Source organism: Etheostoma cragini, chromosome 21 (assembly GCF_013103735.1).
Source record: "Etheostoma cragini isolate CJK2018 chromosome 21, CSU_Ecrag_1.0, whole genome shotgun sequence".
NCBI lineage: Eukaryota > Metazoa > Chordata > Actinopteri > Perciformes > Percidae > Etheostoma > Etheostoma cragini.
Genome location: NC_048427.1, coordinates 15,039,429 through 15,058,548, shown reverse-complemented (window position 1 = coordinate 15,058,548; position 19,120 = coordinate 15,039,429). Strand labels below are relative to the sequence as shown.

At 42.3% G+C, this 19,120-nt stretch overlaps 2 protein-coding genes across 2 annotated transcripts in view; both read left to right on the top strand.

Annotated features, from left to right (window-relative positions):
- The window catches only part of mms19 (MMS19 homolog, cytosolic iron-sulfur assembly component), a 33,603-nt gene extending 31,251 nt beyond the window's left edge, over positions 1 to 2,352 (top strand). The window contains exon 33 of the mRNA XM_034859735.1: positions 2,342 to 2,352. The gene's annotated coding sequence lies outside the window, so the exon portion shown is untranslated. The remainder of the gene's footprint in view (positions 1 to 2,341) is intronic.
- vps35l (VPS35 endosomal protein sorting factor like) lies at positions 71 to 17,263 on the top strand. Its single transcript, XM_034859738.1, has 30 exons — positions 71 to 102; positions 645 to 744; positions 858 to 1,040; positions 1,720 to 1,845; positions 1,971 to 1,995; positions 2,452 to 2,531; positions 3,284 to 3,412; positions 4,070 to 4,154; positions 4,233 to 4,289; positions 4,427 to 4,523; positions 5,926 to 5,973; positions 6,233 to 6,326; positions 6,546 to 6,746; positions 6,896 to 6,942; positions 8,177 to 8,288; positions 8,648 to 8,764; positions 8,852 to 8,905; positions 9,973 to 10,053; positions 10,167 to 10,229; positions 10,360 to 10,445; positions 10,564 to 10,644; positions 11,283 to 11,346; positions 11,803 to 11,901; positions 11,995 to 12,072; positions 12,259 to 12,373; positions 12,646 to 12,785; positions 13,309 to 13,474; positions 15,062 to 15,180; positions 15,479 to 15,628; positions 16,947 to 17,263. Exons 1-30 carry the CDS (start codon positions 86 to 88, stop codon positions 17,043 to 17,045), a joined length of 2,913 nt encoding a protein of 970 aa, XP_034715629.1. The 5' UTR covers positions 71 to 85; the 3' UTR covers positions 17,046 to 17,263.
- The last annotated feature ends 1,857 nt before the right edge of the window (positions 17,264 to 19,120 follow it).

Here is a 19,120-nt window from a genome sequence, read left to right as displayed (position 1 = left end):
GACCGCCCGTTTGAAAGCAAAAACACCGCTTTGCTAAAATATGCTATGACCAGGAAGTGCTGTGGTGTCATATGATTGTAGAAAAATGGCTGCGGTGCAGTGGTAAGTTGCTCTTTTCTTATTTTATTGTCGTTATAAATCGGCACAAGTGTTTTAATTGATATTGTGCTAATACTGAGAATGTCCATGCATTGCAGACGTGTGTTTTGCGATCTCAATTGTAAAGTAACGTTCCAAAATATAATGCCAACTTTGTTTTGCTTATCATAACATTACCAGTCAAGTTTTGAAATGACCAAATGGTATAATATGGCCTTGCATGAAATTCCCTCTGTGGCTCGAGTTTGGTTGTAGTCAGGCAAAGCCTATAGGAATGTGTCAAAGTCATTACACAGGTTTTATACATAGGTTTTATAGCACTCACATTGGGTGACGTACGCCACCACAGACCTTCTTATTTGCGTTCCATGCAAGATCTCAGATCTTAGTGGAACATGCATTTTGTCAGTGTTTTCAGACGGAAAGCATCAGTTGTAAATAAACAGTATGCTTTCTCCAGTGAGTGTTCAGAGACCTCAGACTAAATGTTACTGACTGAAAAATGTCAGTAGAAACAGCTGACAGACTGTCTGTTGTGTACCAAGGCGATCCAGGGGGCGCAACTATGAGGCAGAGCTGCAGAAATGCCGTCCTGAGGCTGCTCTGGTTGAGTTTGGAGACTACCATCCCCTCAAATCCATCATGGTAGACCGTCTGCTGTTACCACTGTGTTTCTACTGTTCCCCCTCATCACAAATGGCACTATCAGGTATTTGTTTTCTCTTTAACAGCTCTGAACCCCTCTCCTCTCCACTCAGGTGACAGATACAAAGACCCGCCGTGGGGCACGTAAAGGCAGCACCTCCTCCTCTTCGTCCTCCTCCTCCTCGGCACCCCCGGACCCCCTCAGCTCCATGCTGGATGGGACCGACCCTCTCTCCCTGTTTGCAGCAGCCTCGGCCACTGAGACTCCTGCCATGTCACACAGCGCCTCCACAGGGGTCAGTAACTCTGCCGACACATCTATCAAAACTGAGACAAATGCCAAATGCTGTTTCAGGAGCGTTTCTACTCTCTGCTAGTCGATATCGTAGACTTTTCATTTCCTGGATTGTTCAGGTGCCGCCGGAAATTCCACCGGTTATCCCAAATTTTCAGCCAAATGTCCAACACCTTCCACTTTCTTTGTTTTGGCATTCTCTAAACTCCGGTGGATTTCTGAGGACTCTGGTTAACTGCTCCTCAGATCTCTGCAGGGTAAATCCAGACAGCTAGCTAGACTATCTGTCCCATCTGAGTTTTCTGTTGCACGACTAAAACAGCTTTTGAACGTACACATGTTCCACCAACACAAATTCCTTTCCCAAAGCTATTTTGCAGAGGTACCATCATTGTGTCCGGGGCTTAGCGATTGTGATTGGTTTAAAGAAATGCCAATAAGCCAGAGCATGTTTTTCTCCCATCCCAGAATGCCGTGTGGACCAGCCAGACCCTCCTCCACAACGCTGTGGAGGAAGGTCAATGCGAGATTACTCTCTGATTAAAACCATCTAAATTGCACAGAGAAATTATAAAACATCAGCGTCATTACTCATTTATTGGTACTGACCAACTTCAGAAACTGAAATTAGTAAAAGACAAAAGACCTGTTTTTTAAGGAGAGATATGATGCGGTTACAGGACCTGGGGAGGAAGAAGTGGGAGAAGGAGAAGGAGGAAGAGGTGGTGGGTCCAGACTTTGAGCCCTGGTCCTTAAAACGAGGAGAGATCCTGGCCAGGTTCACCACCACTGAAAAACTCTCAATTGTGAGTAGAAGGGACAAGTTGTTCTGTTACTATAAACTAAAGGGGATGGCTTTATCATAGTCTTTGTGTACCCAGCCATTCGTTGTAAAACAGAAACCTAATTAAAAAATTTTTTGTCTTCATAGAATCTTTTCATGGGTTCTGATCGAGGTAAGACCTGCGTTTGTATTCATTGTAATGATTAAATCATACTTCACTTAACGGCACAAACTCACATCCTGACCCACTGGACACTCCCTGCTCAGCATCAAACTGCAGACAGACACAGTTAGCAACTAGCTGGTGGACATAGTGGAGCTTTTAGCAGCAGAGGAGCCAGATATTTTCCTCAGGAGTTGCTGGAGGCCACATCAGTGCTAAAAGGAGAGTAAATATTGGGCTTGGACTAGACAAAAACACATGTAAATACGCAACTGTGACATGTCAGCCATGTCTACTTTATAAGGTGATAATATGTCAAAGTTGTGCTATTAGCCTGTTGTGCTACCCCAAGTAGCAACAAAAAGCAATCAACACTGCTTTGAGTCACCTTTAAAAAAACGACACCGAGTCTGTGTGTGTTTTTACTCTGGTTGAAAGCTAATATCAGTCCTGTTGTCACTGTAGGAAATGCTTCAAGTCCAGGATCCACCGCTGTGTCAGAGAAAGTTCGAACTCGCCTCGAGGAACTGGATGATCTGGAGGAGGTACATTTCTTATTAAATAAATGTCTATATCAGCTCATTTGGGAGCATTCATTTTAAAATCCTATGCAATCTAAGTACTGTTAGAATTTAAATCAGTCACAAAATGCTTTATTTGTGTTTCTATGAATGCCCCTTTTGTACATACAATAAAGGTCTTATGACATGGTGCTCTTTGGATGCTTTTATATAGACCTTAGTGTTCCACTAATACCATATCTGAAGTCTCTTTTATATGGACCTTAGTGTTCCACTAATACCATATCTGAAGTCTCTTTTATATGGACCTTAGTGTTCCACTAATACCATATCTGAAGTCTCTTTTATATGGACCTTAGTGTTCCACTAATACCATATCTGAAGTTTCTTTTATATAGACCTTACTGGTCCCCTTATGCCATTTCTGACGTCTCTTTCCCAAAATTCAGACTTGGTGCAGAGTTACAGCCACTAGAACCAGTCCCACAATGAGCTTTCCTTAGCGGGGGGGCTTGACCAACTGCCACTTTGCTTGTTTGAAAGCCATGGGGAAAGGGGAGGTAACCTTGCCCCTAATGAGGCCGTGTAGGAGACCCAGGGCTCTGTTTACACCCATCGCCATTTCTAGGCACTTGGGGACCATAGGCAGGCAAACCTCCATAAAGTGAAATTTTCATGCCATGGTACCTTTAAACCAACCAAAGCACCGCATGAAGCAGTATCAAAATAAAGAATTGTGTGTGTGTGTGACTGTGTGTCTGTCCATCTGCGTGTAGGGTTCCCAGAGAGAGCTGTTGAACCTCTCCCAGCAGGAGTACGCTAACCGCATCGAGGAGCTGAACCAGTCCCTGAAGGAGGCCTGGGCCTCGGACCAGAAGGTCAAAGCCCTGAAGATCGTCATCCAGGTGAACCAGCCGTCAAACACTCATCCCCCCAAATGACAGAGCAAAACCCCAACATGCTTTCTTCATGTTCCTTCAGTCACAATCAGTGGTGGAAGAAGTATTCAGATGCTCTACTAAAGTGAAAGTACCAATGCCACACTGTAAAAATACTCTGTCACAAGTAGAAGGCCTGCGTTGAAAATGCTACTTAAGTAAATGTATTCAAGTATCCTCAGGAAAACAGACTTAAAGTATTAAAAGTATGCAGACAAATCCTCACATTTAGAAACTGGAAATGATCTAAACAGTTCTGTCAATCAATTGTTTTAATCGTCTTATTATTTCAGCGGTACTTGTAGGCCGTTTTTCTTATTGGCTAGATTAATTTATAATAAAACATTGTATATTATAAACTACATGTGTTTTGTGTGGAAAAAAAAAACTTAATTTGTAAAGTAACTAAAGCTGTCAGATGAATGTAGTGGATAATTCTCTCTGAGATCTCCGAAGTAGAAGAAGAAAGTGGCATGAAATGAAAATACTCAAGTAAAGTACAAGAACTTCATTACATGTACTTAGTTACATTCCACCACTGGTCACAATACCCACCTGTCTTCCCTCTGGATTTGGATGTCCTCTTTTTAAGACATAAACACTGATCTGTGATCTGTGTTCCAGTGCTCAAAGCTTCTGTCCGACACCTCGGTGATCCAGTTCTACCCCAGCAAGTTTGTTCTCATCACCGATATCCTCGACACTTTCGGTGCGTAAAGAATCCTTGGATCGGCCTCTCCAGTGAAAAAAAGCATTGTTTTCTAACTGTAGCCTTGCTTGTCTGTAGGCCGCCTGGTGTACGATAGAATCTGGACCATGTGTTCAGACCCACGTCCCCTACCAGGTACAGAGAGGATCTTACATGTCCCGTCAGATTGAATTTGAGCATTTAGATTTTTCTCTAGATTCTGAGTTGATGTGTATAATGTCTGTGTCTCTGGCTCCTGTCTGATTTGTCTGCTCGGCTCCCTCCTTCCTCAGACTCGTTCACAGTCGACGATGTGAACGACACGGCCAAGGAGACGTGCCTCAACTGGTTCTTCAAGATCGCGTCCATCAGAGAGCTTCTGCCCAGATTGTATCCTTTTCTGCCATCAGCCCAGCTTCATGATAAAAATCTGATCTCGAGGACTCTTCGCAGAGAACCAGAACCAATGTCAGGCTCTTCTGGTCCCTCTTTCTGTTCACTCTAAACTGTATTTCTAATTATGAATTTGTTTGTCAAATAGTTATGTCCAGAGTTCCTGCATTAGTCTATATCTCTTCTTATCTTCATTACATATTAAATTTGGTTCTTCTCCATAGTTAGTGTCTCACCTAGCCACCCAAAAAATAAAAAAGTGGTTTAATATACACTATATTTAGAATATTTTTACAGCTTTAACTTACTATCAGACAGCCCTTTCTGACGGGGAACTCAATCTGTTATATCAATCTAGGCTCTCTTCAAAGTCACCAGACCACCTGGAAAAAAACTGTTATTTGACCAGCAGGGTTGCTGGTCTACTGCTGCCTTGATTGGTTAGTTAGTTAGTGTTATTGTGTCACTTTGGTGTTTTAAACAGTTATTTTGGATTTGCCAAAGTGACACAATAAGGGTTGTTGTGAGTATTTTGAGTGCGCAAGCAGAGGGCTTTTACCACTCTTTTTGTCTTTTATCTTTTTTTTCATTGGCGCGCTGCAAAGCGGAAACAGGAAGCATGGAAGAGTTAGCGGACGCCGGATGCCAGGACTCTCAGAGTGACTGCAAGTCTCTCTTGTAAACTTACCGGGTTAAGATGAGTTCTTTTATGGTGAATGAAAAGCTTGATCCAACAAAGTAGGTCATCGAATGTAATCAAAGCATTGACGGCAATAGTGCCGCCAGTTCTGCAGTTGTTTACCTTTTTCTTCTTCTTCTAGTTTGTAGAAATAGCAAAGTCGGTAGCCTTTGCTCATTAGCGCCACCTCTGTTCAGGAGAAGACTTCAACAAGTGTTGCGAGCGCCACGCTGGAATATAAATCGTTACAGCGCTACCATGACGTCACCTTTTGGCGACAGGCCGGCTGAGGCGAGTATACCACACGTTTCACGCCACTAAAATAACTGATCAAGGCGATCGCCGTGTTCTGCACACTGAAATTAATGTTTTTGTCAAAAGAGGCTGGTGGCAATGAAGAGCGCATAGATAACAGCTTCAGTTTCCCGTCAGAAAGGCCTGTCTGATGGCAAGATGAAACTCTTGTAAACAAACTGCTGACTATACCAGACTCCAAGCAGGTTCCCAATAGTTGTCCTTGTCCACAGCAGTACATTGATTAGCTTCCGGGCCGGTACTCCTGCCTGCTTCTCCAAACTGGGAAGTCCCCACTGCCATCTAGGTGATACACTGTCTGTGGATAACTGCATACAACACCACTTTAAAAAAAACTATCCCGATCATCCAGGACGCACTCTTTGCCTCGTGTAGAATTGTGACTCCTTGACCCTCTGTGACCAGATACGTTGAAGCTGCTATTCTCAAGTGCAACCGCTTCCTGAACAAATGGTTAGTTTCCCTTATGGGCTTTCTTAGTCAGTCTTTCACTTAAGCCTAACGTTTAATACATTCAGCTTCGATGTTCTTTAGATATTCTGCCTTCAGCAATGTTAGCTTTGTAGGATACTATGCACCTTTCTGTTTTAAATCAGAGTGCCATGTTTGGGTTATTTGAAATATTTTGGTGTTGATACTTGTTGCAATGGACCAACTAAATGGCCCTCTCTATTTATGAGTTTATTTTTTTTCCTCCCTCCACACTTCACAGCGGTATTCAGGAAACCCTCCCTCGGTTGACAGCCATGATCAGAGGGATTGGAGACCCCTTGGTGGCAGCGTACACCAGAGCTTACCTCTGCAGGGTGGGACACTTCTTACCATTTTTCTCTCCTGTCTCCTCCTTTTCCTCTTCTGTTTCTGACGTGCCGCCAGTGTTGTGGTCATTACTTAGAATCCCTCATAGGGAGGGCAGAAACAACGCACTACAGCTTTAAATGTTAACCAGTAGAAGACTAATGATTGGTTAAGGGGAAAAAAGAGAGATGTGGAGCGTGAGATAAGAGTGCTCTCTTTCCCTCCAGGTGGGCGTGGAAGTCGCCCCCCACCTGAAAGACAGCCTGAACCGCAACTTCTTCGACCTGCTGGGCACTTTCCGGCAGATCAGCAGCGAGAGCGTCCAGAACCAGCTGGTCCTGCAGAGGGTGGAGGTCCCCGAGTACCTGACGCTTTATTCCCCCGCCATCAGCTGGATCCTGCAGTGCATTGCCTACCGAGCTCCAGAGGCACGCAGTCACACACCTTTAGCTTGCATGATTCAAACAAAGATATTGGATATACAGATTTGCCACAAATGGCCACTTCCGCTAGTACAAAAGTCTTGCTTCTAAAGACAGAGGAAGGGTTTTCAATCCTGTTTGTGTTTCCATCTTAGCCTCTGCTAACGGAGATGATGGAGAGATGCAAGAAGCTGGGGAACAAGTGAGTGCTTTTAAAGACTAACACTGAGGTGGTGTTGGTGAAAGTTGACATGCTACTGTACAACAAGTACATGTCTTCATTGTTTTCAGGTGCAAATTATGTGTATAAATATTAGGGGTGGGAATCTCTGGGCACCTTCCGGTTCAGAGGCCAACAATTTGATTCTAAACAGATTATCGATGCATCTTGTTTGCTAATCACTTCCTAGACAAAGCAGCTGAACAAAGGGGCGGCTGTGACTCAGTGGTAGAGCGGTTGTCTGCCAATCGGAAGGTTGGGGGTTAAATCCCTGGCCCTGCAGTCCCATGTTGAAGTGTCCTTGGGCAAGACTGAACCCCAAGTTGCCCCCAATGCTGCGCATCGGAGTGTGAATGTGTGTGTGTTTATCTGATGAGAAGGTGGTTGTATTTCTCCAAACTGGGAAGTACCTTGTACTGCAGCCTCGGCCACAGTGTATGAATGTGTGTGAATGTATCCTGTATGATGTAAAAGCGCTTAGTAGTCGTTAAGACTAGAAAAGCGCTATATAAATACAGTACATTTACAAAGCTTCGATTTTGACATGTATTTGTCACACACAAGTTTTTAATGAAATGTTTTGTCTACTGGTTTTTTTATGTTGGAGTCATTCCATGCTTGAGCCTTAAAGATGCTTATGAAAGTCACCTTCTCTCAGTGTTGTTCCATGTCAGAGGCTCAGTCATTTTTAAAGGTGGAGATTTGGCTTCTTAGAACATGAAACATGAGGTGGTCAGATGTGATACAGTAGATTATGTGTGTATTTATACAAAATTTAATATTTTTTTCCTTTTGGTCCTTTTAGTGTGTTTTTGGCTGCACTCTTGCCTAAACTCTAAGTTGTTGTCCTTTTATTCTACTTCTATGATTCATCGGTTCATTCTTCTGTGATAAAATTCTATGATTCTGTACCTAAATACGTTCATTCATTGTTGGAATGATGATGATGGTCACCAAAAGCCCCACCATACAATATATTTGCAATTGTAAACCTATGCTGATATTCTGCAATACATTGCAATTTATTTCTTATTTTTTAAAAGATGTATGTTAAAAAGATGGACCCAGAAAGTGTTTAATATTAACAGACCATCCAACAAGTAAAACATGTTGTACTTACCATCAGTTTTACACTGCTTTTACTCTTTGTTTTAATGGTATCTGGTAGTAGTGAAAAAAAAACACAGTTCTAACACAGTGTTCCTGTTTCCCATAGTGCTTTGCTGCTGAATTCCGTTATGAGGGCGTTCAGGCCAGAGTTTGTTGCAGCCAGAGCCACCGACTTCATCGGTATGATTAAAGACTGCGACGAGGCCGGCTTCCCAAAGGTCAGGAGACATGAACGGTTGTAATACGGTGGACGGGATATTCACAGACCTTCAAAGTTACCTTACCTCATTTATTACAAACAGATACCACTGTCATTACCTCATTAATTATTGCACTAAAGAACAAATTCCAGTCATATGTTTAATTGGGCTACAAAAAATTATATTTATTCTATATTATTCATGAATACCATGTATTGCTGGTTGTACATTTTTATTCTTCTTATGTGGATGTTATGTGTATTACACCTGCTGCTGTAACACAGTAATTTCCCAGTTTAGGATGTCTGTCCATCTGTCTGTCTGCCTATCTGTCTGTCGAAATATGAATAGAAGCTTGATTGTCGTTGTCTCTGCAGCATCTGTTGTTTGGCTCTTTGGGCCGCAGTGTGGCCTGTGCCGATCCGCCAGAATCGGAGAGACTGACGATCCTAAATGAGGCCTGGAAGGTTGTGACAAAAGTCCGCAGCCCTCAGGTACTGTGAAAACGATGCTGCTTTCACACAGCTGTTTGTATCCATGAACATATTCAGGTTATGTATGTGACTGTTTGTGGTTTCTAGGATTACGTCAACTGCGCTGAGATCTGGGTGGAGTTCACCTGCCGACACTTCACAGTGAGTACAGATGTAACGCTTTTGATAATGTGAGATTTTTGGATATGATTACATTACATCACTTCCATTCCCACCGAATAAACACCCCACCATTCGTCACCAACACTTACTCAAAGAAAAATGAAGACGAGTGACATAACATAACAACCAAAATTATTCGATACTTTATAATCATGACAAAATAACCAGCTGTAAACATTGTATACGTCTCTCCACATTATATGACTTCTTTGCAGCCATCCAGAATACTCAGCTACTTTCCTCATTTTCTAGTGTTGACATTCACTCTGGAAAACTGTTTACGTGCCGCCACCCTAGCCATCTCACAAGCCCACTCTTGGATTGACGGCACCCCTTCAATTCCTCCATCCTCCTAAAAGAATCTGTCTGGCTATCATTAAACTAGTTTTAGTCTCCCATGCCAGACCTTCCTGCACAGCACTGCGGTGGACGTTCTGGCACAGGAGAACAACGTGCTCTGGTTTAAAGAAATGCCAATAAACCAATCACAATACGCAGGCACGGTGCATCTGCAAAAAAGTCTCGGGAAATAACTTTTTTGTTTTGGTGGAACACGTGCACGTATGGAGGCGAGCTCTGGAATTAAAATGGCTGTTGAGTGTGTGATGAGAATTTTACTCAAAAAAAGATCTAAATAATTTGTTTGTCGGTTCTAGCACTCAGGATGTTTCCCAAATCGACTGGGGTTTAGATTGCCAACACAAAGAAAGCGGTAGGTGAGGGACATCCAGCCGGACCTCCGGCAGCACCGGAAAAATCCTGTAAATCAAACGTTGATATTGACTAAACTAGTTTGGACCCAGTTTCGTATGTGCTAATCCATCTGGTTCAGGATTGATCCATCTCCCACAACAAATAATCTTGGACTATGTGGAACCCAGGTCCCTGCAATCCCCCATATGTTATTTTGTATCCCAGTCCAAAATTCCTTGAACTTATCACAGGAGCATAGGACATGAAGTAATTGGACGTTCTCTGACTTACATTTCCTATTAAGTAGAAATTTAAAGTTTCTAATCACCTTTTCTTTTTCCTCTTGCTCTCAGAAACGTGAGGTCAACACGGTTCTGGCTGACATCATCAAACACATGACCCCTGACCGGGCGTTTGAGGACGCTTATCCTCAGGTTAGCAGCTCATTGGCTACCAGGACAATTCAGCTTGTTCCCCTGGAGGTGAACTGGTCTCACTCCTTCTGTCTGCTCTGTAGTGACTCTGTCTTGTTTTGTTCCTCATCCAGCTGCAGTCAGTGATCAGGAAGATCCTAACCTACTTCCATGACTTCTCCGTCCTCTTCTCCATGGTGAGAAGCAACCACCACTTCACAAACACACGATGGAACATTTGCACTCTGAAGACCTGAAATGATCAATGACAAGTGGCTTTCATCGTGCCGCAGTTCCACAATGTCCCCCAATGTTTCTGTTTCCCAGGAGCGTTTCCTGCCGTTCCTAGACATGTTCCAGAAGGACAGTGTGAGGGTGGAGGTGTGCAGATCCATCATGGAGGTCTTCATCAGGTAAGAGAGACACGTTTAGATTTGAAGGGAATTTGATTGGTTTGCTTTGTAAAAAAAAAAAAGGGAAAAATATGTCCAACTAAATTTGGACATTTAATTTGTCTTCATCTCCCGGCAGACACCAGGTAGAGCCCACCAGAGACCCGGTCATCCTGAACGCCATGTTGCACATCTGCAAGACCATGCACGACTCTGTCAAGTAGGGTATTTGTGTGTGTGTGTGTGTGTGTGTGTGTGTGTGTGTGTGTGTGTGTGTGTGTGTGTGTGTGTGTGTGTGTGTGTGTGTGTGTGTGTGTGTGTGTGTGTGTGTGTGTGTGTGTGTGTGTGTGTGTGTGTGTGTGTGTGTGTGTGTGTGTGTGTGTGTGTGTGTGTGTGTGTGCGCGCACGCGCGCGTGTGCGTGTGCACTGTTTCCATAGGAAATAGTTTTTCAAAACTAATTATAGTTTTATTTTGGTTTCTTTTATATTTTTAATTGAAGTTATTAGACTATGTTTACATACTTGAACTTGAAAAAGTCCAGTTTGCTCTGACTGGTCAGCATTTGTGTCCTTTGCATCTGTGCTTTTGGCGTGTATATATATAGTATGGTATAGTCTTGACATCACAACCGTACAGAAGTGCTGATGGCTCATTTAAGGGCACAGTTTCTGAATACAGGCTGTGTGTATTTCTCTGTGAAATGAACTTTTTGAATAGAAACATGTGGAAATCTCAGGTTTTTACAATATGGGACCTTTTAATGTAGATTGTTAATAAAGACAGAAAGGTGATCGGATGGTTCTTGATGTGCCTGGCGACAGCCTTCAGTCAGTCATTGTCTGCTCTCTGTATTTCAGCGCTCTCACTCTTGAGGATGAGAAAAGATCTTTAGCTCTCCTGATCATCGGCTTCATCCGCATGGTGAGACTCTGCACACTTTTGTCCGTGGTTTAGAAAGAAGACCGATGTTAGTTTTATATTTTCTTTTTTTTTAATTAACAAAAGCTATTATTTATTAGTCCATAATTCATCAGTACTTTCTGAATTCCATACTCGTAATACGAGTTCTCTGAAACGGCTCTGAAATACACTTTTTTCATTTCTTTACATTTTTAAAGTTACACAATTTTTTTTTTAAAAGCTGAGCACTGTAGTTATATTACCAAATTTGGAGCAAACAGTGTATTAGTTGGAGATTAATTGAGCTCTATGGCACATTATGAATGCAGATTGATGTTAAGCTTTAAATGTTTAAAATAATATATATAAAGATTCATTTACTTTGATTTCTTTAGGTGAATTTTATTTCGTTAAAGAACTCTTTTCTCTCTTCTTTCACTTCTATAATCTGTCTTTGTTTACCATCGTTGTGTTCAGGTTTGTTTTGGTCGTGACTTTGAGCAGCAGTTGAGTTTCTGTGTGGAGGCCAGAGCGACCTTCTGTAACCTGGAGTCGGTGATGGTGCAGCTCATCCACGTCAGTACAAATCTGTGTTTGAATGTGTGACACACACACACACACAAACACACACACGCACAACATTCTCAATGTTCCCGTTGTTGTTACCAGACGGTGAACCAGCTGGCAATGGAGACCAACCGGGTGATGAGAGGGAGTCACTCCCGCAAGACAGCGGCCTTTGTCAGGGTGAGTCAAAACACACACACACACACACACACACACACACACAAACACACACACAGCATCTGATCACTGCAGGCTACTGTGCGTTGCCACAGGAGGAGGTTTCAACATTGCCCTTAGGTACGAGAAACGTTGAGCCCAGTGTTGGCTTCAGATGTCAGAGGCTGTTATGTTTCCCCTCTCCTCCAGGCGTGCGCTGCTTACAGTTTCATCACCATCCCGTCTCTCAGCAGCATCTTCAGTCGTCTCAGCCTCTATCTGCTGTCTGGTCAGATCGCGTTGGCAAACCAGTGTCTCTCCCAGGGTGAGCAGCTGTTAGCTTTCACATTTTAAGCAAGGAGTCAAATTTAAGGGCATGTGCAGGACTTTGTGTTACAATTTTGAGGCAAATTCATTTGGCATTTTTCATTTTCCTCTCATTTCACTTCCCTTGCTTTCTTTCTTCTGTTTTTTCCCCTTCTTTCCTTTCTTTCCACGTTACCTTACCCATGCTTGGTGTTTCCTTCTTACCTCACTTCCTGCCCCCCTACCTCTCTTTTTTCCCCCATCTCTCCATTCTTTTTTCCACACCTACAGCGGATGCTTTCCTAAAGGCGGCGGTCAGTCTTCTCCCGGAGGTCCCTCGCTCCATCAGCGTGGAGGGGAAACTTCGAGCGTCTGAGAGCTTCCTGCTGGACTTCATCAACAACTTCCTGGCTACGCTGCTGGTTGTCCCGGTAACACAAGTCCCTTTCTTAGCCTCTCAGAACCGAAAAGATGATGAAAGTCATCCAAAGCTGAAACATTTGGCTTTTCCTCATTCCTCTGTTCGGTCAGCTCAGTTAGCAGTTCAGGTGTTGGAGACAATGTACCAATGCGTGTGTGGGTGTGTCTGTGTTATGATAATTATTTATCTAGAAATGGATAGAATCAGTGAAGGTATCACCAAAGTTTGTTTACTTGCAAGTAGAGTTTTTACAGCACTCACAGCATGAATACAAAAACGAAAGCCTTCAACAGCAGCAGCTTTCTACCAAGATGAAGTCATAATACTAAGTTAGCATTACCTCTGGTCAGGCAGGGCATTTCCTCATGCATGCTCAACATTGTGTCCTTTATACAAGGTCAGTCAGGATTATCTCGTGGGGGCGTAAACACTATTTTGTCAATTTTACCATGCAAACAGTTTATTAACAGAAAAGAAAAGAGTAGTCATAATTTTCTAACTGTGTGTGTATGTGTGTGTGTGTGTGTTTGCAGGACCATCCAGAGCATGGCGTGCTCTACCTTGTGCGCGGTCTACTCAACATGATCCAGGATTACACCTGGGAGGAGAACAGCGATGCCAAGGTGCGGGTCTATGTCAGCGCTCTGCCCCTGCTGGCCGCTATGAGCCAGGAAACCTACCTCTACTCCATCCCTAAAGGTACGGGCAGTAGGTGATTTAAAGGGGCAGTGCCATCTTCTTGTTAGCAAAATGACTAAAATGAACGTCCACTGTTAACCTGCCATTTACCCTCTCCATCCCCTAGTAGCAGAGAGAGTGCAGGTGCAGAGCGGTTATCTAGTTGAATATGTTAGTCTAGTCTGCTGGACTCATTGACCATGTGTACATGCACACAATATTCCAGTTTTGGCCCTTATTCCAAAAAAGGACAATATTCCGACTATTACCCAAATATTGTCATATTTGGGTAATAGTGTGATATTAGTTTGCATGTAAACATACTCATTGATTCTGCGTCCGACTGAGGTTTTGAAGATAGAATATGTCACTGTGCTCTATGTTGATAAATCCGTGGAGCCGGATACATCTCTTTGTGAAGTGAAGATTCATCGTTATCACACAGAAAACCTGGAGGTCTCCGCCTCCCTTCTAGGCTAGTCTCTTCAATAATGGCCTTTCTTATGTTCTTATTAATGGTGGATATGTGGAACATGTCTATTAACGTAACATAAGAAAAAAAACTAAAATTTCAATCACACACCCTTTTGCACAAAGGGCCCTGTCTTACACCCGGCGCGGTGCAGAGCAGACGCAAGTGTCTTAGCTAGTTTAAGACCGACGTGGGAGCTGTTGTCCATGTAGCCCACGTCGGCATCGGGGAAATTGACAACAGCGCACACGTCGTTTAGATAGCAAATGCACCTGTCGCCCATCTTTGCGCCCAAGGCCGTGCTGGTCTCACAGGGAGGTGTGTTCAGGGGAATTCTGGACGTATTGCTATTTTGAGGCAGCGGGAAGTGATCACACCATTGACCAACAAAAACTTGGTCTAAAGTCATTTCATTGTTAGTTTAACAGCAACTTAGTAAAATTTGCTTGGGCTTATGCACAGGGCGCACACACTGTTGTTACACACATACAGAGAAGCAGCAGCACACACACATGCAAAAGATTAAAAATAAAAATATAACGGTGAAAATCAGCCATCATAATAGCAACGTGCTGGCTTTTGAAGGGAATGGGAGATGACTCTCTGGTTGGTTTATTGCATGTTACGCCCTAAACACACCTATGAGTAATGAAGACACTAAGTACAACCCTTTTGAACGTTGCACCTGCCGCAAGGACCCTTTATTTCCACCGTCAAACTAGCAAAAGTGGATTTGGACACGTCCTAAGGCTTCACACCTTGGGCTTAGATTGTTAAAAAGACTCTCTCTGACGAGACAAGTTACCCATACTAATAAAATGAGAGTACATAGGTTATGCGTTTATTATGTAAATGACCTAATTTTCTTCAACACTGACCATGTTTGTTTTAATTTCTTTCTTAAGGATAAATCCAGGTGACAACGTAATTTTTTTCGGAGCCCTTGTTTTCATTTTAGACAGACGTCCTTAATCCAACGGAGGTTAAATTCTGTATACATTTAGAATACCGTGTTTGATAAATGTAAAAAAAAAAACACTGCAACACTGTTACTCTTAATGACAAGAGGATCTACTTCTGGTTCATAGACAGGTTTTATGTTCCAACTAATCTTTTTTCTCTTTCCCTGGTCTCAGTGGACTCCAATGAGACTCTTTATGGAGGAGACCCCAAGTTCCTATTGGAGATCAACAAGCTGAGCGAGACTCTGATTGGACAGGTGCTTGACCATCTGAAGGCGCTCGGCCGGGACGAGGTGAGACACAAACGGCTCGTTGCCATTAGCAACACTGCAGTGTTTTGATTTTCTCATGCAGCACTAGAAGCTTATTTTGATCTTATAACACCACCCAAACGGAATCTGCAGATATTGTTTTCCAGCGGCCATCCAGAGAGAAGAGCTGTTTTCAGTCTGGGGTGGAGATGTGTTAACATTCATTATGTTTAAATTCTGCGGAAAGTTTTGCAGAAGATTCTGCTGGATTTAACGCCTGCTGGTTTCATGTGGCCCTGCTATTAACTAAAACACCCCCCTTCTTCTGGCCCAATTGCAGCAGAGCACACGGCGCCAGGGCGCTCTGGCCTTCTCCCTGTTCGGCGTGCTGCTGGCTCACGGCGACCTGAGGACCAACAAGCTGAGCCAGCTGGCCGTCAACCTGTGGAACCTCAGCCACAAACACGGATACTGTGAGACCCGCGTCTCGGTGAGTTCTCAACCCGTTTCTCAAGCAGCTGCCCCCAGATCAGCAGCATTTCTTTGGGGCATCTTCAGTTGCTTTATATCCCTTAGATCTATATAACCTTAGCTGACTACTAAATAAAAACAAGTGTTTTTAAATGATAATAGAAATGTGAACAAAATATATCTGAACACTCCATCAGTTATTGGGAGTACATGCATTTTTTAATATATTCATTATGCAGTGTAAAGGTGGGTTTGATCTCATGTCACCGGGCGTCACAAGGCCGCCAGGTGGGAGGTTCGCCCTCTAAGGGTTAAATGTAGAGATGGTCCGATAACATTTTTCCTTCCAGATACCGATTCCGATACCTGAACTTGCAAATCGTCCACTTCCGATTACAATCCAATACCTGTGTGTTGAAAAATCCTTACGTATATTTTGTAATGTTTTAACCGCTGAACTACTATCCCTGTATGGAAGTTATACGTTGTTCGGCCTGGCTCGGGTTAAACTCTTTGTGAGACATGAACAAAAACGAACGTCCTAGAATCATCTTTCATTATCTAGTTTGACAGTGAGCTATAATGGAAAAAGAAACTAAATTAACTACTTCAACCCTCCTGTTGTCCTCGGGTTAAATTTGACCCATTTACAAAATGTTTCTATATCAGAAATGTGGGTTTCTTTAATCTAAAAAAGAAATAACGTGGCTGGTTAGTTTCCTTTCACACAATTCACAAGTAAAATAAATGTTCAGTTCATTACTTCCATAGAATTTGGGTGTTTTAATACATTTGATAGCATTTGAAAATTATCAAAAGAATGTTGAAAAAAGTAAATAAAATGCTGGGGGGAAAAAAAACGTCAAAAAAAACAAATCCCAGAAAAGTGACAAAAACATCAGGAAAAGCGAAAAAAAAAGTGTCAAAAAAGACCACCAAGATTGAATTTTCAATTTGAACTCATAAATACTAAATTGAATAGTCGACGGAGGGCCAGCAGAGGCATTAGAGTAGTTTTTCGGGCGCCCGGGTAGCTCACCTGGTAGAGCAAGTGCCCACAGAGGTTTACTCCTCGATGCAGCGGCCGCAGGTTTGACTCCGCCCTCCGACCCCTTTAATGTCTTCAGCTGTCCTGTATTAATAGATTTTAAAGTGCCCAAAAATTAATCTTAAAAAACGTGATATCAGATCGCTGCATAAACTCCAGAAGGCTACTTGCCCGATAACAGTATCGGTATCAGAAGTAGGCTGTACTTGGTTCAGATTAAGACATTTTGACATTGATCATGAAAGGGGAAATTACAGTTTCAATACAATTTCCTGTCTCGTCTCTGCAGGTTCGGACCCTGGAGTTCATCAAACAGCAGGCCCGGCAGGCGGACATGAGCCACCTGTTGGACACAGTCCAGCGGCTGGTGCTGCAGTCCCGCACCTGATCCTCAACGACCGTAGGAAAAGGTTTCTGCCCCAAGGTTCGTGTCAATAAAAGATAACAAGAAGGACAACGAAGAAGAAAAGAAATGACTGAATGTGTTTGGTGTGAGGATACCTTCTGAACATTTCAAGGGGTGGGAATATTTAATTTTTGATTTCAACACTAAATATTTACAATCAGTTTGAACCAATAAAAAAACAAAGAGAGAGCTCTTCTTGTGCCAAAATGTCTTGTTTTTGCAATTTAATTAAAAAACAATAAAACTGTGTACAAAACTAGGTTTAGTTCATTGCTGCTATTTTAAGTGTCAACATGTGGGGGTCCATTACATAAAGTAAGCTACAATAGCCCTTAATGAATGATCAAATGATTCATGTTTTCTGGTCTTCCGTCTTAAGTCACATGAGGTTGACAAACGAGCCAGGGAGCATCAGATCTTAAGCAAACATTAAGCCTAATTCTTCTCGTCAAACTGAAATGGCTTCAAACTCTGAAAACAAGTGTTGATGTATTTTTTCAATTCAAAGAAAACAATCGCCACAACTGTTCTTAGTATTGCAACATTATCTGGCATCACACAGATTCTGTTCTCTAATATAAGTTTAATAAGTTTAGCATGTTGTCCTCATGCATTTGTAGAAATAAACATTCATCCTGCTTTGTATTTAAATACCAATCAAAGTAGGAATCTATTTGTAACCTGTTGTTTAAAGTGCAAAAGTGTACCAATGTTTTGCTTAATAAATATCTTAACTGTATATGTTTTAATCCCACGTTAAAGTACCACATGCAGCAACTTTAATACTCAACAATGCAATAAAAAGTTGACAGGACGATATTTAAGACATTCTCAAACTCTTCTCAGCTGTAGTTTATTTACTCATGTAGTGAATCATGAAAACAGCAAACACTCCCCTTTTAGTCCTGAAAGGATCAAATAGACACAAGAACAAAAAGGTGCGAGGACACGGACAGTTAATTAAAGGAGAATTCTTACAAAACTGACTTAAAGGTTAGCCAAAAAAACAAAAAGTTACAGGGTTAAATGATTGACACTGACGAATACGTGAGACGAGGAGGAGAGCATGGTCTGATATTGTTTAACCCTTGCGTTGTCTTCCCGTCAACCATGAACTTGTCCTTCCAGGTCAAAATTGAAAAATACTTTTGTTGCGTTTGTCTCGATGTCGCCTTTTCTGATGCATTTGCCACTTTTCCATGCTTTTGGTGCTTTTTTACAACCTGAGCTGGCTTAATAGGCATTAAACTTCCTCTTGGAATTGATGGCCAATAAATCTCAGTTGTCAAATTATTTATAGGTTTTATATATATATGTATATATTAAGTGTTTTGTTTAAAAGGCAGAAATTATTAATTATTTTGACTATAAGATTAAATAAAACACCTAAACATTCAATGAAAGTAATCATTAATTTTAACTGAAGAACGTTGTATGTATATTTTTGGGCAATTTGGTTGAAGCCCATCCATACTTCTGCTATAAAACTTTGAAACGGGTCATATTTGACCTGAGGACAACAGCCTGATGTCTTGGAACAAGTGAACTGCTCCGGAACCTAAAAGTCAATTTTTCCTGGATTTCCCTTTAGACCTCAGTGATGTAATGGCGAGGCCTGCGGGAAGAGCCGCTCACCAGAAATCGGACTTTCACCAACCCAATACTGTTAAGAGCCGTCCACACCAGGAGCGATAATTATAACCATCATTATAAATATATAGTTTTAAAAAGCGTTCAAACGCCTGTGGATGGCAGAGTCCACACCACAGCGATAATGACAACGGCAAACAATATCGCTGTGATCATTTTTCAGAGCAATTTGAAGAACAAAACTGAAAATCTGAATTTACATCACGGTATGGCGGAGAGATTTGTTTCACGCAGGTAGGGACGCCGGTAGACTCTTTCGGTTTATAAAATGGAGCGTATTGATTTCACAAATCCGTAGGATATCAGTGCAGACATTCCTGTACTCCTAGGTTGCAGCCATAGACCGTTAATATAAATGGACAGAGCATGAGTGACGTCACCCATTGGTTTGTGGAGATCAGAAATGA

Coding starts and splice junctions, on each gene's coding strand:
- vps35l (XM_034859738.1), top strand. Junction 6,327..6,545: donor CCAGAGCTTACCTCTGCAGG/GTGGGACACTTC, acceptor CTTTCCCTCCAG/GTGGGCGTGGAAGTCGCCCC. Junction 6,747..6,895: donor TTGCCTACCGAGCTCCAGAG/GCACGCAGTCAC, acceptor TTTCCATCTTAG/CCTCTGCTAACGGAGATGAT.